The sequence below is a fragment of the Rattus rattus genome, chromosome 2 (genome assembly GCF_011064425.1).
Source record: "Rattus rattus isolate New Zealand chromosome 2, Rrattus_CSIRO_v1, whole genome shotgun sequence".
Classification (NCBI taxonomy): Eukaryota; Metazoa; Chordata; class Mammalia; order Rodentia; family Muridae; genus Rattus; species Rattus rattus.
Window position 1 is genome coordinate 117,992,964 of NC_046155.1, and position 23,741 is coordinate 118,016,704.

A 23,741-nucleotide genomic window follows, 5' to 3' on the forward strand; every position below is an offset into this window, starting at 1 on the left:
TACACAGCTAGCCGGCACCCCTCCTATCTCTGCCTTCCTAACCCTGAGCTTGAGGGTGCACACTGCTGCACCTCACTGAGAGCCCACTTTCTGGTCTGTCAAACGGTGGTACTGCAGGATCAGAGCTGCATGTGCCTGTAGACTCTCCAACCCGATGCCACTCTGTGGCGTAGCTGCCAGCATCCTTACAATGTGCTGTGGTTTTGTTCTCATTTTCACTCTCTGCAACACTGGTGTGAAGAAGAAAGGAGGTCCAGACAAAGCAACAAGCTATGGCACTGGCACACACATCCAGATGCCAGCGAAGGGCCCTAACCTTTCTCTGACTTTGATCCAAATACTTTATTTCTCATGGAACTCAATACTCTACAAATGTCCAGTCTGAGAGACTGAAGCAAAGGAAAGCTGCGTGTGGTCTGTCCTCCAGTAGGAGATGGTGTTTTGGGTGAGCTTTATCTAAGGTCCTGGAATCCCGTCTTTAAGAACAGTTCCCTTGCTTGGGCGCTGGCAGGGACAAAGGTGAGCGGAGGGCTGGGTCTACTTTATCCAAAGATAATACACTGGGGGTGAAGGCGGGGATTGTGGTCATTTCCAGTTTTTTTAGTTCATTTATTTATGTCCACTATTTTTCTAAGCAGAAAGCTTAAAAAAAAACTTCCAGAAAAATCTGTGTCCAAACTAAAGATTCATGTCAGGCCAGAAACCAGCAAATCATAAAATGTACAAAAACCGTACATTTTATCCAAACAATCAAAGTTCTGAGGAAGGAAGGCAAGCACTACTATACCATGACACTAGGGAATAGACACACAGTGGGACTGGCAGGCCCAGAGCAAGATGTGGGTTATCACCAGCAGTCTACTCAAGGGCAGGGAGCTTCCTGGCAGCCAGAGAACGTGGCAAGGTTTAATAGGCTCTATGATTTCCCTAAAGTGCCCAGGTCAATTCTTCAGGGCCACGGCTTTCTTGCATTTACTCAAATATGCGTTATGGAAATACAATTTTCAAGATTATCTTCAAACCAGATAAATATTGCCCATTACCACTTAGTTTAGCCTATGTGCATGTGTGTTTACAGTCATGAATCTTCTTAATGTTGTCTTTCTTTTCTATCTAACTTCATACCTGCTTATGTTTCTGTATAATCCACACATCATGACAATTCAACAGATGAGCAGTATCTCACTTGGCCTATCACTCTCCAACTATGGACAAGGTGTTTACAAGCCAATGACCAGCATCAGGGCCCTCCCATGTACAACTTCATAGAGAGTATTTAACAGGGATACCAGAATATCCTGTGCCTAAATTCTTCTTTGGGATGTGTTTCCAGAAGTGAAGCCGCTGAAGTACGCAGACTTCCCAGTGAGGAGGGTCAGGGGTTGACAAACTGTGGGCTCTAAGCCAAATAACGCAAGAATGGAACCCAGTTGAGCTCATTCCCTCATCTATGGACACATTTGGATGCTGTAACAATAAAGTTCAGTAGTTGTTACAGAGACCACATGGCCCTACAGAGACCATAAGTCTTGCATATTTACTATCTGGCCCTCTACCAAAATGTCTGCTATGCCTAAGTGATTCTAACGTATAATCCCTCAATGCTTGTGACATTGTGCCCAAGTGCCACATTTGAACAGAAATGGAGCCTGAAGACCCCAGTAGAAAGCAGTGAGTAACAACAGGGCAGACATGTTCTTCCAGGAACTTTCTAGAACATACATGTGGGATCTGCACACTATCCACCCAACCCACCTCTTCCCTTTCAATAGTGATAGAATTGCAGGTAGATCTGGATGTCCAGTTCACCCTCTTCCTCCCTTTGGAGCTGGCTGGGTCCTGTGACTCAGCCCTGGCCACTGGTGTGGGAGAGGTGAGGTAAGTCACTTATGCTCAATTCTTTAAGGGGAAAACTACATCTAGATTTCTATCTTTCACCTCTTGGGTCTCTTGAGAACAGTGGCTACTATTACCCCACTGTAGAAACTGTTGCCAGAAGCCTGGCATTGCCACAATAAAACCTGCAACCTGAGACAATGACTCAGACGGCAGCAATGGAGAGAATGTATGTGTAATAGGTGTAACAGCCCTTAATGCCTGTGAGGTCACAGTGAAGCATTATGGTCCAAGTGTTACCTATGACAACCTTGAAAGCAGGCCACACACCAGTTATGGCCAGTGGAGGCGGCGAGTTCTTACAAGAAGGCAGAAGATCGCTGACCTGTGAGTGAAGACACTGAGGAAGGGCAGAGGAGGAAAGTCAGATGTCAGGGAAGCCACTTCAGGAGCCCCGAAGAATAGAAGGCAACGCCAGCCGCTGTTTCATATACTTCTCAGAGACCAAGCCAAAGGGACCCAGGCATGTGTCCGTGACTTACGATTTCTCCTTCACTCTCGGATCTGTTGCTTCAAGTGTCCTCAAGACAACCTCTACAAGCTGAGAGAGGGAAGCCGGGTCTAACAAGAAGGAAAGGCATCGAGCTGTCTTAAGTGCTGTGTCTGAGAGGGGCCACGGCTCTGGGCATTCCTAACTACTGAGAGCACAGAGAGCAGACATTCACCATGGTTTTGATGGACTCACCCTGTAGAAGATACACAAGCCTCACCTGGAAACATCTGAGCTTAGTGAAGCTTACAGACAGCCACATAGCACAAGTCTAAGATGACAACTTGCAAGGCCAGCTTCAGATGTGACATTTCTGAGGGAGAACTCCTGGAAGCCAGCAGGATGAAGGACAGTAGAGGAATCTGTCATACACACATACACATACACACACACACACACACACACACACACACACACACACACACACACACATATATTCTATCACACACATATACATATACCCACCCTGGAGTACTGAACCAAGGTCTAATCAAGGACCTTCACTGTCAGGGCAAGGGTCCCTGAAACATCTGTTCAGCAAGATTCCATCAGTATTAGGGAGGCGCACCTGCTGTGTGTTTCTATTTGCTGTGGCTTGAATCTTGCTTTTAATATTGATCTGTAAGTGTGCCCAAAATTCATGTACTGCAACTTAGTACCAGTGAAGTCTAGGAGCCTTCCCTGCATGAGTTCATGAAGGTGGGCCTCATTCATGAGGTTAGTGTCCTTATAATTATAAAAGGCACAAGAGAGTTTATTTGCTACTTCCGCCATACAGAAATAGCCACAAGGTGACATCTGGGAGGCAAGTCACAAGTCAGGTGACTCTAAAGAGTCAAGTCTATCTGTGAAGCCAAAGAATGCATAGCCAGTGTGTCTGTGGAGGGACTTGGAGACACACTATTTGAGGATTTGGGATTGTCATTTTCATGGTGGATATGTTCCATTTCAGCCACTATGGCACAGGACAGAGAGGCAGAGAGGTTTGGCTCCTGGCACACCCCTCCACACACAGATACACACCCACACTATAAACATGATCTTTAGAAATATAGTTAAGGGGCCAAGGACAGAGCTCAGCTGGCAGAATGCTTGTCTAACATGCAGAAGGCCTTGGGTTCGTTCTGTAGGACCACATAAACCTGGGATGGTGCACAGGTCTGCAGTCCTGGCCAGAGTCCAAGGGAGATCTCAAGTCTTCTGTCACTAGCTTTGACAATGAAGCAAGGAGCCACAAGCCAAGGAATGCATGTGTCCTCCAGAGAGCGAAAAAGACAAGACATGGGTCCTCTCTTAGAGCTTCCATAAAGAACACCAACCTCTAGATAGGGCCCCAGAACTACAGGATAAAGAAATGTTATCCTATATGTATGTAGCTTTATGTCACAAAATGCATAGTGGTTTGTTAAGAAGCTAAAGAAAACTAGTACAATTAAAACTTTAGCATAAACTCAACATAAATGAAACCTAAATGAATGGGTTCAGAGAGAAGGTCACAAAGTGAGACAACCTCAGACAGCAGCTGTGCACAGACACAACAGAGAAAGAGTCCAAAGCCACAGAGAGGGCTGTGGGCCTGTCGTCCCAGCATCCTGGGAGGTGGGGGCAGGAAGGTCAGGAGTTTAAGGTCATCCTCAGTTGCAGGATAATTCTGCAGTCAAACTGATATAAGTGAGATGCTGTCTCGAAATACCAGTAATAATAATCTTAACACTAACAATAGACATTTAAAAGGGGAAATCTGAGGGAAGATAAAAAAGTATCTAATAAAGATAACCACGTTTATCAATGTTGTTGTGACTAGGTTTAAGTTTAAAGGCTCAGTGAGAATGGAGGAAATAGGAAGGAATGGGACCCACTTTCCCATCGTTCTGACATCCCCCCACTGCTGTTCCCAACTTCCTACTCACCCACAAACAGGAAAAGACAAGAGCCAGCCAGGAAACAGAGGCAGACGACGTGGTCTAACCTGGCCTGCCACGCAGAGAGCAAGAGTGAAACAGATGCTCTCTGTTTGTCACACAAACATTTGCCAAGATGGGTCATGCTCCGCGCCACAAGACAATGTCACGAAAATATGCTACAGGGCAAAATCCATACAGCAAGGACTATCTGCAAAATAGAGGGAATGAAGTTGTTTCTTGTGCAAAGGAGGGTCATGTTCATGCGGGTGTGTGCATGTGTGCAGGAGTGCGCACCCATATGGACTGGCTTGTTGGTGACAAAGGTCAGGCTCAGGTACCATTCCTCTGGAGCCATCCACCTTTTTATTTTGGACAGGATCTCTCACTGGCCAGGAGCTCCAGGGATCTGCCTATCTCTGTCACAACAGTACTGGGACTGTAAACCTCCTTAAAACATTCGCCATAATAAACCCAATCTTCTCTTAAGGACTTTTGTAATTGCTGCAGAACACTGCTGAGCACAATGAAAGATATCAGGAAATGAAAACCAGACAGTTTGTGATGCAGACCAGAGCATTCTGTAGGACTGGGCCACCAACTCCCTAACAGTGATCTGCAGACTCGACCCAAACAAAATTAAAGTCAGAATGTGCTCTTTTTGTATAGATAAGAAAGCTAATGCTAAAATTCACCTGGAAACGCAAGCGAACAAACCTAGAAAGTCAACAGAAAACAGTAAGAAACAAAATCCATAGAAATAGAAGACATGACCTGGTTCCAAGACACAAAACTGCAGACCTGGGTGCAAGAAGCTATGAGAATTCAGAGATGTGGCCATGTGTGTGTGTGTGTGGGTGTGTGTGTGTGTGTGTGGGTGGGTGTGTGTGTGTGTGTGTGTGTGTGTGTAGAGAGAGGTAGAGAGAGAGACAGACAGACAGACAGACTGACTGACTGACTGACTGACTGACTGACTGAGACAGACAAAAGGACCGGACAGACAGATGGGCAGAGATACTTCTCTGACACCTAGCTTCCAACTACAACAGTTCAGCTCTAACTTCAGTTGGAAACAGAGGTAACTGGGCTTAAAGCAGGAAAAGAAAGAGAGGGGCATTTTAAGACTCCCGAGTGAACGGAGTCAAGTGTAAAACATTTGTTTTAAATGGTGATAAGAAAACTGGACGGGCAGAGTCTGTACGGAAAAGTGAAGGAGTTAAAGCTTTCCATCGCTATACGAGGAAAACACGAGTGACTCAAAACAACACAAGAATAATCCAAGCTTCTTACTGTGGGATTAAATGTCAATCGAGTAGAAAACACAACAGGAAGTGTTTTCTTTAGGGGCAAGAACTGAGTCTGGGGCGAGAAGGACCTGCTGTTCCTCACAGCTGTGACTCTCAAGTCCCATTTTCTATTTAGACAGATGCAGATTACACTGGCGGTTTTGGATTTTCATTGAAAGAAAAGGTCCTGTGACAATGTTGGGGAACACTCAGAGCTCAGCGTGTCTGGCTGTGCATGGAACGAGAGCACCTGAGCACCCAGGAGCAAGGCGGATGGATGCCAGCCCAAGTCTCGCACCCGCACAGAGACCTGTGTGACTGTGGGCGTCAGAAGGAGGATGGGGAGGGAATTCTCTTCAGCATCCAAACACACAGAAGTCCCTGGTCTGTGAAGAGCTCATTAAAAGAATACAAGAATAAGACACAGGGAACGCATGGGAAGCTACAAGTGCATCTCAAAGGACTTCTGCCCAGCCTCTGTGAACACTGGCCAAGCTCAGCGGCAGATACAGCAATAGTCCAGTTATAAAACAGGCGAGACCTAACAAGATGCTCCACCCAGAAACCACGCACAGTACATCCCCAGGCACGTGATTCTCCACAGCATTCATCAATGTAGCTGAAATAAAAGCAACCACAGACGCTGCATCACATGGACAGACGGACACATACATGTTGCTGGTAGGAATGGAAGATGGTTCAGCCACTCGGTGGCCGGACAAAGGCCTAACCTAGATATTAAGGAATGTTTTTTTAAGTAGTAGAAACCATAGCGGAATAATCCTGGGCACAGAAAGACTTCCGAGAGGGACACAAAAATGTACAAATCATAAAAAATACTGACCAAGTTGGCTAAATCCAAATAAGAGTGTCTATGTCCTCAAAAGAAAACTAAGGCAAACAAACAAACCACTTCCCAGAGTCTGAGGGTCTGAGGGTCAGTGGCAGACTGGGGTTAGAAAGCTGTCAATAACCTGTATGTGATGGTTTCCCACAGATCACAAAGGCAAGGCAAATTTCCCACAAGAAAACTTAAACACTGACCAATTAAAATAGAAAAATAACCAATCCAGTGATTTCTGAAAGGTCAAAATGGATATGGAGCACCATTTTTATGTACAATCCTTGGCAAAAATTAGTCTGACATACACCAGCACAGTGTAACCATTCTGCAGTGTCACTTGGCAATACCCACCATCATTTAAATCCAGCAGCATAGCCCCAGCCCCACCCCACCACTTCTTTGACGCTGACTCAGAAATTTCATTTCTAGAAAGTCTTGCTCAGTTGCGTATGGAGACAGATAAGGGCAGGCACTGTTGCAGTTAATAGGAGTCAAGCAAAACCATGAAGTTGCTAAACACAGTGGGAGAGGCCTATGTACCACATGGACATAACCACAAGAAAGAGCAATGCATTTTGGGAAGAAAACTGCACAATGATAACTTGCTTTTGTTAACTATTATGTTAAATGTGAAATACATGTGCCAGTCACAGATAGGACAATATTCATGCACAGTCCCTTAGGAGAGGCTATGCCTAGGGAGGAGACCAGACACAGTTGGCAATCACACAAGGGCATGGGAAAATATTCGCCATCTAAATCTTTTCTAGTACACTTTACTCTAGATTGTATTTAAAACCTAAAATACAGTACTGGAGATGGTGCCGGGCACATCTCAGGGGCTCAGAGCGTGCAACTAAAACTGCAGAACACTTGGGAAGATGATTTAAAAGGTGTTAAACTTTTAAATATAAAAGATAACGTAGCAACTATGGTTCTCCAGCCAAGGGGCAGTCTAGCGGCCACATTGATGGCAGCATTAGTACACAACGGACTTCTCCCCGGCCTGGTCTTCAGATTTTGAACACATGACCATTGGAATTGGGAAAGGGGGTGAGCTCATCGCTCAACCAAGGAAAGTCCATTCGTTTCTCAGGGCATCCCCACCACAGGGTCAGCAACAGGCAAGAGCTGGAGGCCGCGTGTGGCCCACTTTGGATGGCTAGCTTACCTGTTATCTTTGAAGAGCTGGGTTCAACCCCGTTGGCATTGGTGGAACTCCTGTTCACAGGCTTTGGCATGTAGTCTCGCCTAGGGACTTGGGATGCAAGAGCTATTCTGTAACACACAAGGGAGGCCAAGTCAGACCTCTATCCCAAACAGCAGAGCCTCCACAGGCCTTTGCTTTACTTGAGGACCAGACCCAGCGGGAGTATGAGACTGCGGATTGTGCACACTGACTTCAGAGAACCCAAGTCTCAGGGATACGACCAGCATGCAATTCTTCCAGCATGCATTTGGGTTTCTGGTTGAAAGTCATCTGAAAGAGATGTCCTCATTATGCCCTTGGGTATTCCCCTAGGCTGCCTTCCTTCCTCTCTGCTGGAAAGGGAACCATCCAAGCCCCTGCCTCAGAACCAGATGCTTCAGGAACAACAGCCTTCCCTCTGGAGCTACAACACTACTTGAAGCAAAATCCCTCTGAATTTATTCATTACCATAAACCTATGTAAAACAATTTTCTGTTATTAAGTCTAGTCAAAACATAGTGTAGGTTTAGTCCAATAATTTGATATTAATCAAATATCTTTAAAGGATGCTGCCTATTTTCAGAAAGTAGGGACTACATTGACCATGAAAGCCCCAAGACAAAGAATATTTCTTTATTACTCAAAGGATATTATTGACTGTCATATGAACACAGTCTGGTAATATTTTTCATGGCTTTTACAAGGTTCTGAGTATTGCTTGGCTTTCTCCCCATCCCTAGATGCTGGGGATGGAGCACAAACTCCTCCCCTCATCAGGTGAATGGAGAGCTAACCGGTCAGCAAGAAAGCTGCAGGAGCTGACTTCTCAGACAGATAAGCCACAGTGCTTGTATGCTCTACACATGGGGCACAAAAGGGGGATGTCAATAAAAAGAAAGAGGGAGAAAAGCCATTCCAGCCCTTACCAATTCTGTCCTGTTGTTCTAAGCTACACATATATTATCTTGGCTCATTTCATACCCAACCTGAGAGTAGACTGGAGAAAATGTCAAACGGATTGGAAGGAGGGGCTAAGGGATGGGGACAGACTGGCTGCTTCAGTGCTGCCCCATACAGCCCCCTGCCTGAGCAAGGCAAAGGTGCTTACCGCAGCTCTAGCTTGTTCTGCAGCTCCTGCAGGATATCGGTGGACTGCCTGTGATAGTCTAACGCCGCCTCTACAAACACGGCCAGCTGACTCACTTGCTCTACCTGCGGCAGAAGTGCAAAGTTACTCCATGAGGCCCGAGCCCTTGGGACGGCCAGAGCAAACCGGAAGCCAGTGACAGCAGCTGTGCTCTGCCAGGCAGACGGGCAACTGCCTGGGCCCTGGTCCATTCAGCGCATCCCATCTTGGCGCTGTACAACCGTGAGCATCACATCAGAGCTGCAGAGGCTGGAAAGACACTGCTATTGATGTTATTCTGAATCTGCTGTCACTCCACCAAACACCTCTTTTAAGGTTATCAGAGTATATCCTTAGTGGGTTGGTTTGTTTGTTTTTTAATGCTCTAAAAGTCATGGATCTGAAGATGGCAGGAAAGAACTTTCCCCACTGTAAATGAAACCAATGCTAGGCATGTGAGCTTGCTTAGGGAAATGTCATCGTGAGCACTTTCCAGTTAAGCCACACCAAAAAACAAAGTCAACTAATCCATGCTCAGACAAAGTGGGGACATAGGGCAAGTCATGCCTGCTCCAGGGCAAATAAATGTCCCTGAATTTCTGTGGCCACCCCACAAGGCATTCTCCCTGCAACATACAGATGAAAGGGTCGAGCCATGGAGACTTCATTAATCCTCTTTCCCACAGATGGATGTTGTTTCTGAAAGTCGTGGCTGGTTATAGTGGCGCTGGGGGCAGGGGGCTGGGGAGATGATGATGACAGGGTCCCATGAGGCCCACATTCACCTCATACTCATCACATAGCCAAGGCTGGCCTTCAACTGCCTCCTCCTCCACCCAAGTGCTGTGAGGTTTTGTTGTTAAGCAGTTTGTAAGCAAGGCCCAGGAGAGCTGCACGCTTGAAGAGGGGCCAGGGAGCAGCCTTCATCAGTAGGGTTGAAGAACCACTACAGCAGATCAGGAATAAGTTTATTTCTAGAACCTTCTGTAGCAAGCCCCAACCACCCATTCCCAGTCCAAACCTCAGAAACTCCACAGAGAGATAAATCAAAACCACCCAGCCCAGGCTTCGCCCAAATAGCCTTTTCTTATATCACATTCTAACCATCTGAGGCAAGATCTGGTTGTTCCTCATTCTGCCATCTGTCTCGCCCTGCGGAGCCAACTGGGAAGCTGCCAGCTTCCACAGAGCCATTTGCTTTCGAGTATTGTTGAGAACTCTTTCGGTTGTCTGCCCTTTACTTTTCCTGCCCACTTTTTAAAAACACATCTTCAGTATGTGTTTACAATACACATGGAGCCCACTTATGCCAGGAATGCAGCGGGCACACGCATGACTAAGGAAGCCCTGGCATTGTACTTGCCTTACGATGCTCTGTGGCTAGAAAAACAGCCCTGGCCTTGCATTTCCAAACCCAATAAACAAAACAAGGACAGCCTGGCCCCTGCAAAATCCCAAGGATTTCTTACGTTTCACCTCCTCGGCTTTTACAAACACTTTTGAACAAGTCCAGCACCACAGTCTGACATGATCATGGCAGAATCTGCTAAGAACAGAGCCCGGCTCCCCTGCCATGCCGCATGCTCTGTGAAAATCGCCATGACCTCTCTGTCTTTAGCAATATTAAAGTGTCTGTTCTGAACCTCACTTTTAAACTAAGCCTACCATTCAAAGGATGGCTAAAGGCAGCCAGGTGAGTGACCCTACCGTGTACGTGCACTGCACACTTAGCGTGCATGTGGAAGTGGGAGTCACACCAACTGTTCTCTCTGACACCTAAGATCACGCAACCTGGAAGTGCATCTGGAATCCCTCCCTTGACAGCTGACTTTGGGAAGGCAATGGGTCCCAGAGCCCCTGAAAGCTTGGGAGAGAGCAATGGCACTGCACATGGTGCCTGCACATAAGGGGTGCACAGGGAAAGCCTGGAGCATAAAGGCAAGTCAAGCCCGCACTGGGTTCTCTCTCTGTCACTGACAGGAGCCTGAAGCTCCCATCTGCCTCCTAGGATGTGAGCTTTGTGCTGGGAACCAGCAGAGACGGCTTCCGCTTCCAAGAGCTCACCGTGAACTAAATACCTAGAAAGACAGAGCCAAGCTGAAGCAACACAAAAGCCCTGGAAAAGCCAAAGACTGTGCAGGCAGAGCACACCTTGCATTGGCCACATTTGAAAATGGAAAAGCTGCCCGTTGTTTTCATTTGTAGGAAAAAGATAGGAATATGCAAGGTCGCACAGCAAGGGGTGCTTTGTACAGCAGTTAGGTTACATTAAGGATTTTGCAATAGAATAGAGAGTAGTCCAAAGTCACTATGAACCGTTTTTGGGCGGATGATGCAGCCCAGCTGGTAGAATGCTGACCCTGAATGCTCCAAGCCCTGAGTTCAAATCCCAGTATTAACTAAACCAGAGGTAGAGACAGAAATCCCAGTGCTCAAGAGGTAGACACAGGAGCACAGAGTCCCAGGTCTCTGTATAGCAGAGCAAGTTTGAGGCCATTCTGAACTACATGAGACCCTGTCCTACACACGTTTGTGTGTACACACACACACACACACACACACACACACACACACACCACACCACACCAAATTTTTAAGAGTCTCCTTTTAAGAGGAAGACAGGGGAGGCAGAATCAGAGTAGAAGTCAGGGCCATGGCAGAGTGGGAGCCTGAAGACCCTACTGCTGCTTTGGAGACGGAGGAAGCCAAGCGAGGAGCCTCAAAGCTAAGGAATCCTCGTGCTCTCCAGGGGCTGCAAAGGACGACAAGGCAGGCTCTTTCCTTCAAGCCTCCTCCAGCCATCTCTCCCCATGGTCACGTTTCCCACCTCCAGACCAGAAAACAATAGACACATATTCTTTAAGCCACAGTGCTGCTTGGGGGCACTTGTTACAGGAGCCATAGAAAATGAACAACACTGTTCTCTTCTCTGAGGGTGGGTAGCTCCGCTCAAGGTCTCCATTTCCTAGGGATGGAATCTGCTGCCTTGAGACTCACGGAAACAAACTGCCATGTTAGCTCTATGCTACGGTCCTTAGGGCTGGGGAGAAAACAAACAGCACAGACTCAACAGCCTCCCACGACAGACACTGAATGCTGCACCAGAACCTGTGCCACCTCTGCACCCGTGTCATTCTAAACCTCTCCTCCACCGTGACCTAATGGGCGAGCTCCAGAGGAGCTGATGGGCGAGCTCCAGAGGCTGCTGTGAGTATTCTGGCCCTGGGAATGAGATTCTGAAAGCCAGGGGATTGGAGTTCCCAGGAGTTGTGGAAAGCTCGGGGACATCCACGTGAGATCTGAACATGAGAAGGACCTGGGCTAACCCAAAGGATCAGGGCTCAAACACTGTAGCCTACAAAAAGGCCCTGGCTCAACTCTCTGAAAAAGGACCATAGCAATGGTGGCTGGGAAGAAGCAGGCTGTAACACCCTAATCCAGATGCCTGGGAGCCACAGTGCGATTGGCACTGAGGTTGGCCTCTCTCATAGCTGAAGCACATGATCCCTGTGAGGGCCATCTTCTGCTTCAAATGTGATAATCCAAGTGATTTCTCATTGTCGTGCTTAAGGTCATGCTCTCCTGGATTCCTCGAAGGAGCTGGGATTTCTGGATGCTTTTTTTCCCCAGTGAATTTGAGTTCAGATTCATGGACTCCACATTAAAGGAAAGAAAGATAGAAAGGAAAGGGAAAAAAGAAAGAAAACTTTGTAGCAGTGTGTGCCCGTAGTCCCAGTGCTGGAGAGGTGGAGACAGAGGATCCCCGTGGCTTGCCGGGCAGCCAGTCTAGCCACATGGGTAAGCTCTAGGTTCAGTGAGAAACTAATTCAAAAGTAAGGTGGGGGGGGGACGGAGGGCGACACCCAAAATCAACCTATGGCCCCACACATGTAGGTACACACACACACACACACACACACACACACACACACACACACACACACACACGGGTTCAGACAGGCAGGCAGGCAAATAGGCAGCCAGACAGCCTGACAGACAGACAGACACAGTGAAACCTAAAGAAAATACTTCTCTGGACCAATGAGAAGAACCCAGAAATCTGGAATCTATTAATTCCATTGGTCCATGGATGAAGGGAAGCCTCTGGCTGGGAGATCTCAGCTAGTAACTGCGGCACTACCCCGGCCTCTTCAGGCTGAACAAACTTTAAAATGTATTATGTCCAGTTTCTTCTAAGAGCAAAGGTTGACATTTAATAATGCCAATTTGTAAGGACTTAGAGGAGAAGAGTCAAACCTGGGGGTGATGTGCTAGCCCCAGAAAAAGGCTAGGAAATCTCAGAGCCAACCTCTGGCCTGCTGCAGCCCCTTCTCCAAAAGGAGGTGCATTCTGGGTGCCAGCCACAATCCGGCACAGGAGGAGTAAATCATGAACCTGGCCCCTAAGGCTCGTGGTAGTGCAGAGAACTCAACCACACCTGTCCTAAATGGCTGCCCAATGGAGTCGCTTGATTTCAAGCAGGAAGTGAGGCCCTCCAGGTCTTGCCTCTATCTCTTCCCAACAAAATCAGCAAAGACTTCACTGTGGGGCTAAAGGAGATTCTTCCCTATTCCCCATCCCCAAATCAGCCTGGAATAGGTGGAGAGATCAAAGTGACATTGTTTAAGAATGGTGGAACAAACTCACGCGTACACACACACACACACACACACACAGACACACACACACACACACACACACGGACAGTCCCTATGCTGAGATTTCACATATAACTGGACGTGTATGGGGGTGCCTGACTGTGGGTCCAGCTGGGCTTACCTGTTGGTTCCTCAGCTACGAGAATGTAGACTGGGAGGTTTCTATTGCCTTTGGAGAAAGCAGTGTGTATAGACTATAGACTTGGGGAGTGAACCCACCCTAAAAACTTCCACAAATAGCCAGGTAGCCAGGAAGCACAAGGAAGAGTTAGTTACACAGTCTGCATTTGGAGAGCAGGAAAGACCAAGTCTGTTCGTTTCACTCAAAGCTCCGGTCAGGTAAAGCTTTGGCAGATGCGTTTTCCATACATGGCTTGTGAAACAGCTGCTGTATGGAGACTGCAGATACGGCTAACACTTCAGAGCACTGCTGTCTTCCCAGAGCAAGCACAGGGTGCTCACAGCCTTTGTAACTCTGACATCAGGGGATCTGCTGCCCTCTTGGTCCACAGGCAGCGCTCTCACATGGTGAGCATCCATCCACACGGACAAGTATCCATGCACACAACTGGTGCTTTTAAGCTCATGTTATAGCTTATCCAGGACAGTGGGAGACAAGGGTTAGAGTCAGTGAGTCCATCCAAGTCCTGGAGGGTGAGATTTCAGGCTTTGAATTCCTGGTGCCACAGAAGCATAAGCAGGAAGTAACCAAGGATGGAGCACAGCATCTCAGATCCTTCTTAGCCGCTTTCCTCTGTTTACCCATTTCCTTGGAATGGATGCTTACAAGTCCCAATTCCATTCCCTCCTCGTGTGGATGAGACTGGAGCCTGTCCTTAACATATGCCTTACTCTGCCTCTAACTGCTTCTCGTGGTCAGTAGCCCGTGAGGGATGCTCACCCAGTGTCAGCATCTTTTATGCTGTTCTGGTGGAGCCACGCTGGCTCTACATTGAGAGGCCGGCATCCATCAACTGAGGTGGTAGAGAGGAGGAAGTGAAATTTTGAGACTTTGACCCTGGGCCATACCGCCAACACGGTTGATCAAAAGATCAATAATCACACTTATGAAGGCTCACACCAGATACCTGACTCCTTCATCAACTTCTCAATTAGACAGAACCCAAACCAGTGTCTGCTGTGGCTGAGTTCCCCAAATCTCCTCCCAACAATGACGAAGCATCTCCCACGTGTGTTTGGAGGATGCCATGGTCCATCTGCTCTCTGCTAGCATGTTCTCCCGGAAGCCTTTCTGTAACAGCCCGTTCACCAGTTTCCAATAGGAGCAGTGTCAAGTGTGTCCCAGTGTGAACACAGAATGCCCTCCAAGGGTCACACTGAGGGTTTGATCCAGAGATCATGGCAATATTTTATCACTTCTGGAACTTTAAAAGATAAAACCTAGCTTAAAGGGATACAGGGGAGAGTAAGGCTGTTCTCTCCCTCTCCCTCTCCCCTTCTCTCCTTCTCTCCCTCTCTGTCTCTCTTCCTCTCCCTCTCCCTCCCCCTCTCCCTCTCTCCCTCTGCCCCTCTCTCTTTGTCTCTCTCCCTCTCTCTCCCCCTATTCCTCTCTCTCTCTGTCTCTCTCCCCGTCCCTCTCTGCCCCGACCCTGTATCTCCTTTCTGCCAGTCTAAGGGCAGCATCTGCCCCACCATGATGCTCCATGGCAACATAATGGAGACAGTGAAGCCAGCTAGCGTGGTCTGAGACCTCCAGCCCCTGAGGCAAAGCTCACCTTCCTCCTTTTAAGTTGTTCTCTCAGGTCTGCCCCAGGACACTAAAGTCCAGCCAATTCTGGGTCTAAGCACTGCCAAATCCATCAGGCAGTGTCCCAGCTTGCAGACCTACTATGTTTAACAAGAATTAAAGGGATCCAATCATGTTTACCCAGAACTACAATGATATCCTAGAGGAAAACCCAGCCATCACCAACCACTCTGAAGCATAGCTCCCAGCCATGAAAGGAAGCAGGCACAGCCATACAGGCCAAGTGACCAAGGGTGGACATGAAGTTGGTGACCAAGAGGTATCAGAACTCTGAAGTATAGCCATGGCCTTGGCTTCATGGAGGCAGGGGCTGGGGGAGATGGATGAGAGCCAAGGTAAGAGCTTAAAAGACACACCCAACAATGCTCAGCGAGGGTTGTCAGCTCTTCTCCCCTCCCACCAGATCACCTCAGTTTGTTCTGCCAGTGGTGAGCAATGCTGCCATTAGCCTATGAGGCACCAAGGATCGCTGGAGGAGAATGCCAGGCCACAAGGACATAGAAAACCCCAGGGAGACCCCTTCCAAGTCTGGCTGCTGTCACCCCCCAAAAGAGAAGAAAGATGACCTGTTCGACGGCACAGGGACCAGTGTGTCTCCTCAGCTAACCCGATAAACAGTGACACAGATCTTCACCCCAGTGCATGCTGTTCAAACTTGGCAAGCCTACAGCTCCAAACCACACGCTGTGGCCTTTAACACAGAGACTGCTCTCCTGGGCCATCTTCCGCTACAAGGCCACCCCAGAGACAAGCAGCCCCACCAAGGACTAAAGCTTCAGTCTGGGATTGCTGACCACTCTATGTAAGGCAGGAAGCCACAGTTACAGAACGTTCTAGAAACGTCCATAACAATTCAGGTTTGAGAACACCACCCCACAGCAGTCATGCTCATGTGCTGTGTTTTTTACTCGTGGGCATTCAAGTCTTCTGTGTGGTTTAAATACTTACGTCATTTTCTAAAAAATTAAACATGCTTCTTTCGGCCAACTCCTTTGACTCTTCAAACTTTTCTACTGCTTGTCTGACTTCTTCCTCGGGAATCTTACCTACCCGCTTCTTTTTATAATCATAGTCCAGACGGCGGCCTTCTAGCTTCCTCAGGTGGTGCTGAAGAGAGAAAGGAAGTCCTCACTGAGTGTTGGCATTCACACCTCGATGATGAGACTCACATTAGACTGTGATTCACACCATGATGAGAGTCACGCTGTGATGAAACTCAAAAACTGTGGTGTGATTTACACCCCAGTGTGACTCACCCTGAGATGAGACTCATACCATGGTGTAAGTCACGCCATGATGAGACTCACACCACGGTGTATGCCCAAAGCACACATTGTCTTCTTCATGACTATGAAAATTCTCATTCCTTTTTCTCGGCCTAAGTCCTACCTGTTGCTGTTTCAGACTTCCATGCATACGTAGGTATTTTAACCGGAGTCTGCCCCATTCTCTCTCCTTTACCTCCTCCCCTCCTCCCCCACCAGCATCACTTTCCCTTCCTAACTTCGTGTGTGCTTTCTTTCCAGTCCACGGAGGAGGCCACTTTGCCAGTTGCACAAGGACACAGAGCCATCTGCTGGAGCACCCCTCAAGAAAACCGACCCCTCCTCCCCTGGAGGTTATTGGCCAGTCCTCAGCCAGGGACATTGTGAGCCTTGGCCCCACCCACTCTTCATCCTCTGCTCTGCACCAAGGCTGCCCACACTGCCAAGCTTTCAGAGCATTTACGGATGGACACATGATGGACAGAGCAATGGGAATCCATCGCCACAGGATTCCCTTCCCCAATTCTTTAACGTACACAATGTCTAACCACAATGTCTAACACAATATCTAATTCTACAAAAATTAAGAATACTTCCATTGCCAATTCCTCCCTAAAAAGCTGACTCCAAAGTAGTAGTAGTAGTAATAATAATAATAATAATAATAATAATGCATGTCTAAAGGGAGCCCAACAAGAGAAAGAGATGGACAGCCATGCTCAGGACCCACAAGCACAGGAGGAGTGCCTTAGAGTCTGGAGAAGAAAGAGAACTCCCACAGGAAATAACATCTATGGTGAGATCAGAGACATTTGGGTGAGAAGAAAGCAATGACCATCAATGCAAAACAAACCGTCACCTGAGGACAGGAGGTGCCTGCTGGAGGTGAGGCAGTGGTCAGACAGGGAAGGGGGAGCCAGAAGACCACGGAGGCCAGGAGGTGCTGCTTGACCTTCACACGGGCCAGGGTCAGCTCCTGAGGGCTTGACCTTAGGAAGATCCCACTAGCAGAGATCTGGAGCCTGGCCAGAGTAAGGGATGCTGTGACGAGAGGTTAAACACCACAGGGAGAAATCGACACAGACAGGACCACTGACGTGTGGGGAGGATGACAGTCTTGGTGGGGTGAGGGGAAGGACCTGGGCCCAGTGTGGACTGAGCTGTCACAGCAATGGGAACATGTTTTTCCTGGGATGGCAGGAAGGGGTGACAGGTGAGGGGATTCAGAGGTGTCCACAATAAGGAGGCGGGACCAAAAAAGCAACTTTCATTTCTCATCTGGCCGTCCTGGGTCCTTCTCGCAGGCCTTCTCCTTTCAGAATAACTCTGAATGCAGGTAAAGGCATCGGGGGTTCCACAGGACTCCCAGCCTTCCCTCCCTCCATAGCCACCTGGTCTTTGCCCCTGTTGTCTGGACTGTTAGACATCATAATCCTGGCCCTTCAGCAAGATGTGCTCCATATACCCAAGCCCAGTCAGCCTGGACAACTCCTCAGAGGCCTTTCCTCATCCAGCTGTGCTGAGGATGGTGGCCCTTCTCCGGTATCCCTGCTCCTGTCTCTCCATCATTTCTAACTGCTGTCTGTTTCTCTACCACACATATATCTGCTTCAGTCTGTTTGTTACAGGGACACACTACATAGCCCAAGTTCTCCTTAACTCATGATCTCAGTGGCTACACTGTTAAAACTCACTGGGCCTGAAAAGGTGACAAACACAAGGTTCAAATGAGTTTGCAGCTGACGGGAGATGTTGTCAATCAAGTCTAAAGGCAGTGAGTTATTCTCTACAACACCACAAGAGGGCGCCTGGACCTTCGGCGCCGAAGCCTGGCAGCCTGGCTCGCTTGGAGCTGGTTTGCACATCTGCAAGAGCAGCCATGCTGAACCAGACCTGGAAGTTCCCAGAGACACTCTGGACAATTTCTTACAGGTTTCCAGATGGAAACTGCCAGCTTCTAGACAATGATTTTCTCGAGAAAGAATGAAATAGAATGCCCGTAAGTGCAATGGATCCGAGTACACAAGCAATAGTGTGACATTAGCCATCAAAACTAAACCCCAACGTATGAAGTCATTGTGCTATATGAGAAGTGGCTGTGGAAATGTGATATCCAGCCTGGCTTGTAAATGAGTCAGTGAGACGGAGAACAGGAAAGGGACAGCCAGAGTCTGCACCTCCACGCCCTGTCCGTCTGCCAGGAGCAATGGATCTCAGTACTCTTCCTCAGGAAGCCATAATATAGTAACAGAGTGCAGTTTCCAACCCTCCAGGAGGGCTGTGTGGTTGCTGAGTCCTGCAGAAACCTTAGTTTCAGGTCACAGTACCATTGCAAGCAGCAGGCGGCACGGAACAGCCAGGAAGACTCACCCCAATCTCTTTTAAATCTTTGTCTTGCAGTAGCTGTAGTGGGTCAATAAAAGTCTGCTTCACATTAATATCCAGAGAGTCCTTCACCTCAGCCATGAGTTTCAGGGCCTCACCAACTTCTACCAATGAGTTGCCTTGAACAGAAGAGCACAGGGCAGCCTTCAGAAGAACAGCCGAGGTTAGAGGTGACACGGGATTGTGGTGCAGTGAGGATTCTCTCTACAGCCTCTGCTGCCTGCCTCAGAGCGGATGGGAAAGGAAGAAAATCTGCCTGTTTTCCGCATATGTACCTCTAGCCTGCCCTCTCAGCTCTCCCTTAAAAGTGAGTGGGAGGATCAAAGCACTTCCCACTTTGGCCATTAGATGGAGACAAAGTTCTTTTGTGGAAAATCAGATCTGGAAACTGGCACCAAGGGTCCCTTACAAGTTCAGGGATAAAACATCTTTGTAACAATGGAGGGATTCATTTGCGGGCATCTGTGTTAACCAATTCAGATTACAATGGATATAAGGCCTCCCTCAGCCTGCTGTGGGAGCTGTAGGAGGCAACTTGTTGCACAGGGTCCTAAAGATCTGGAGGCTCCCTGAGGTCTTGGGTATCAAGGATGCCCTGTGCACAGATGGGAGAGGCCTGCTCTGGTAAGAGATGCTTCTGGGATATGGGTGTCTTTAGTGAATACTCTGGTATTGTGACTGTGACTTGCAAGGCCTTTGCCACCCAGTGTCTGTTGTCATGCACAGTGAGGCTTGTTTGGTCTCTGGAAGGCACACCTGGGGACACTGCATGAGATTAAACTACTTTATTTTATTCGAGATCTTCCAAATTGATTTTGTAAAAAGATAGGGACACGATGCAATCAATTCCTTAGATCAGAAACCGGAAGGGCCCAGCCCAAGACTGACTTTTGAGTCAGTCAGGGGCATGGGCAGCTCACTCATGCACAAACAGAGAAAGCGATGGTGGCCTCACCTCATTTTTAAAGGAAGTAAATTCACAGCTGGGTCCTTGACATTTAGAAGTGGAAACCATCTCTGGAAATTAGGGTTGGCCAGGATGCCAGTCCAACCCTCCGTGTGTCACTTCTCCTAGGAGTAGAGGTTGTCTAAACTGAGCTGGCTGGAATTCGACTCTGAACTGGTCCTATGGAGGAATGACGCCCCTTCCTAGCTTTGGCACTGCTTCCTACCCAGGTGTCTGACCCTGCCACTCCTATGCCAGGGCCCAGGGCCCAATACCAGCCCACTGAGTTGTGGCAGAAGCATTTGAAACATGCCTCTTAGGGGACTGTGGAGATGTCCCACCAGCAGGACTTGTTGTGCACACATGAGGACCCAAGTTTGACCTCTTAACCCATGTAATATAAAACGCCAGGCTTGGTGGGGCACATCTGTAATCCCAGCGCTGGGGAAATGGAGTAAACACAACTTCTGAGGCCGGCTGGTCAGCCGCGCTAGCAGAATCCACAGCTCCAAGTTCAGTGAGAGACCATATCCCAAAATATAAGGCAGAAAGAGACTGGTCAAGCCCTCTACACTCTACACATGCACAGCCACCCCTGTGCACGCACGTACGCATGTACTCACGCACGCATGCACACGCATGAACACTACTAAAGTAAAAATGAAAAGGTCCTCTCCTATCTGCAGGCTTTTCAGAGCTTGGGAATGTGAAGGCAAGCAGAGGGGTGTGTGTGTGTGGTGTGTGTGTGTGTGTGTGTGTGTGTGTGTGTAAAGAAGGTACAGAGTTTGAGGTCAGCCTGGTCTGTTTAGAGAGTTGTAGACCAGCCAGAAATGTGTGATGAGACCCTGTCACAAAACAAAACAAAACTAGCCCGTCTAGATGGATGGATGGGGAAAATGTGTACGCGCACACACACAATGGAATTTTATTCAGCTGTAAAAGAAACTGAAATTTGCAGAAAAATTGGTAGTGCTGGAAAATATATTTGGGGAAATCAGATTCAGAAAGAAAGACAAATCGTAGACCCTGTGTGTGTGTGTGTGTGTGTGTGTGTGTGTGTGTGTGTGTGTGTGTGTGTGTGTGTGTGTGTGTTTAGGTCATAACACTGTAAAGGAGAGAATAAGAGAAGGAGCTCTCAAATGGGAGGCTGAAGACAGAAACAGGACAGCAGCAGGATGGGAGAGGAGAAGGGGGGCTGGGGTGGAGACGCCTGCGGGAGGGGGGGTCACAGAGACACACATCATGCTGTAGTCTGTGGGTAAAGAGTTCATGGAAGCAATCAGAGCGAGGACAGCTAGGAGATACATAAGCCATGAAGATGGCAAAACTACTGATGCTAAAGTTCCATTTTATTTACCTATGTTTCCTAAAAACCCCTGCAATGAAAATACTACTCTGATAATACTTAAAACTATCAAACTGCAAAGATGCAGGCTCTGTGTACAACGACAGCCCACCCAGGAGGTGTCCCCGCTGTGGCAGCTGGGGCAGGGATACCCACCAAAAGCAGAGTCTTCTCCGAGCTCCCTGCCGTACTTGAGCATGCAGTCCCCCAGCAAGCCTTCCGTCTGCGGGTAGCCGGTGGCCTTCACCTGCCCTCGGAGCTTCGACATAGTGTTCAGCATTCCTAGCTTAGCTCTGTATGCTTAAAAACATCGTCATTTGTAATTCCTTAAAGTGACAATGTGCCATGACAACCACATTGCCTTTAACGAACACAGCCGCCCAAACTGAGGTCCTCACAGACAGAGCCCCACAGTGACCATCCATAGGCTTGTAGGAGTGGGGGGCTAAGCCCACTGGCACAGCCAAGACAGCCATGGCTATTACAGACCATGTTGTCTCCCAGTCTCAGTAACTCTATTTAGTCAGCAGCTTTCCCCGGGGAGGTCACAGGCAGCTGTGGCCCCTCCTCTTCTGTCTCTAACACAGCACTGAGTGTGGATGAGTTCTAGCTTGGTGTTCTGAATGAGAAGAGCCCCACACAGGCTCCGATGTATGATTGACTATTCCATCCCCAGCTGTCAGAACTCTTTGGGAAGGATTAGGAGGTGTGGCCTTGCTGGAGGAGATATGTCACCGGAGGTGGGCTTTGAGGTTTCCAAAGCCATTTCCAGGGTGCTCTCTGCCTCCTGCTGAAGTTTCTGAGGTGTGAGCACTTCTGACCTCACATGGTAGTGTTCCTACCACCATGACCTTGCTCTGTCAACACAGATGCTAAACCCCTCAGGTCCTAAGTCGGCCCAGTTAAAGACTTTCTTTTATATGGCGCCTTGCTCATGGTGTTTGTCCGGGACACTTGCTGAGCTAACATGGGGTCTGAAGAGACCCCAGGAAACGCCTGTCCTTCCTGCACCCAACTGTGTGGCTGCTGAGTAGCAGACGGCAGTGTGACCCTGGTAAACTCTGGAGCGGTGCCAGAAAAGGGAGACGGTGCAGGAAGAGGTCAAGAGACCCCTAAAAAGTCAGGAATGCCTGTCAATAAAGTACAGTGGGAATTCCTTCTGTGTTAATCAGTGGGCTGGGGGTGAGCTGGCTGCACAGAACAGCAAGGCTATGAACTGACTCTACCTGAGGCTCTGAGGCACCGCCGTGGTATCGGGACATTTATATTTAATGTACTCTAGACACGTTCTTCTCAAGCTTAACCATATAAGCAGGTAACTCAGGCATCTTGTTAAAAGCTGATTCAGTTAGTCCGGGGTAAGCTCAGGAGTCTGATGGTCCTGCTAGGCTGTGGGCTACACTCTGAATAGTGATCTGGTGTCAGCCCTTTGAAACTTGCCAATGTCAGCCTTAAAGACCTTACCTTCCAGGTCTCCAGTCACAAAGGCATCATCCAGCCACACACACACACACACACACACACACACACACACACACACACACACACACACACACGCACGCACACACACCAGCTTTCCTTTCCTCACTGTCGAGAGTGTGCTCCTGTAGGGGTAAGGATCACAGGAAGAGGCTGCAGGCTTCGGGTGCCTCTGCCCAGTGGATGCCCCCCTATGACCCCCCACCCCGATGGCCTGCTATTCCCTATTCTGTTCAGTGTCAGCTCTTGGATGGCGGGATCTGCCTGACTGAGCATTCAAGCACCCAGAAAGCCTCTCACACAGAGGTGACACTTCCTGGATTTTTATGGGCTGATACAACAGGAAAGAACTGGTCGCTCCAGTCACTGACGAGGCCACTGACAAGGCTGGACAAAGCACACGTCACTGTGAAATTCAGCCATGCGACTCTGAAGCCCTGCATACCCCGTTCTTCACTGCTGGTCTGACTGAGCGCATGCTCTTGCATGCTCACGAGTGTGGGCATGTCTCCCTGCTTCCGAGGCCAAGGGACTCACAGTGACTCCCTCAGCAAATCCTATGGGGAAAGTGCAAGGCTTGGGCAGCTTCTGCTCGTTCTCATCATCCCGTGACAACTGGTTCCAGGACCCAGGGAGGAAGGCCTTGGCAGAAGCTGAAGCTCATTTTCCACAAGGCTCCCACTGACTTTGTAATCATCCCTCACCCGCAGCATCAGGGTCACAGGTTAGCACACAGACCTTTTACAGCAGGATAGAGGGCTTTCTTGGTAATTAAGAAACGATAACTAAGAACATCTTTTAAAATGTGCAGTGAGTTTCTGAGGAACACTGGAGTACCAGAGAAGTCTGCCTGGGGATGTCTGTATGGAGACCCACACTAACCATGTGCCTCCCTACAACCATACTGTGCCCCTGAGCTTCTGCCTTTAACAAGGCACTGGGACACTGCTTCCAAAATGTGTTAGCCCCATGCAAAGGAGCTTGGGCCAAGAGACTCCATAAACACAAATGTGCAACAGAATGTTTCAAGACGCGTTCTGACATTACCTGGATTGGGCTGGAGATACTCTGTGGCTTTTGAAAGAATTTCTGCAACAGCTTTATTGGTAATATCTATTTTCTTTAAAGAAAAAAAAAAGACAGAACAGAGATGTTAGTGAAT

General features: G+C 48.4%; 1 protein-coding gene across 4 annotated transcripts in view; it reads right to left on the bottom strand.

The window, feature by feature from the left end:
- The window catches only part of Sh3gl3 (SH3 domain containing GRB2 like 3, endophilin A3), a 124,487-nt gene that overhangs the window by 13,113 nt on the left and 87,633 nt on the right, over positions 1-23,741 (bottom strand). Inside the window, exons 3-8 of one of the 4 annotated variants that reach the window (XM_032893303.1) lie at positions 23,627-23,699; positions 21,257-21,400; positions 18,795-18,928; positions 16,108-16,266; positions 8,716-8,819; positions 7,589-7,695 (exon numbers count right to left, since the gene is read on the bottom strand). In XM_032893303.1, the coding sequence (XP_032749194.1) occupies positions 7,589-7,695; positions 8,716-8,819; positions 16,108-16,266; positions 18,795-18,928; positions 21,257-21,400; positions 23,627-23,699 (721 nt within the window). Of the gene's footprint in view, positions 1-6,857; positions 7,696-8,715; positions 8,820-16,107; positions 16,267-18,794; positions 18,929-21,256; positions 21,401-23,626; positions 23,700-23,741 lie in introns of those variants that run through there. The other 3 variants (XM_032893302.1, XM_032893305.1, XM_032893304.1) reach the window with 3 other exon arrangements.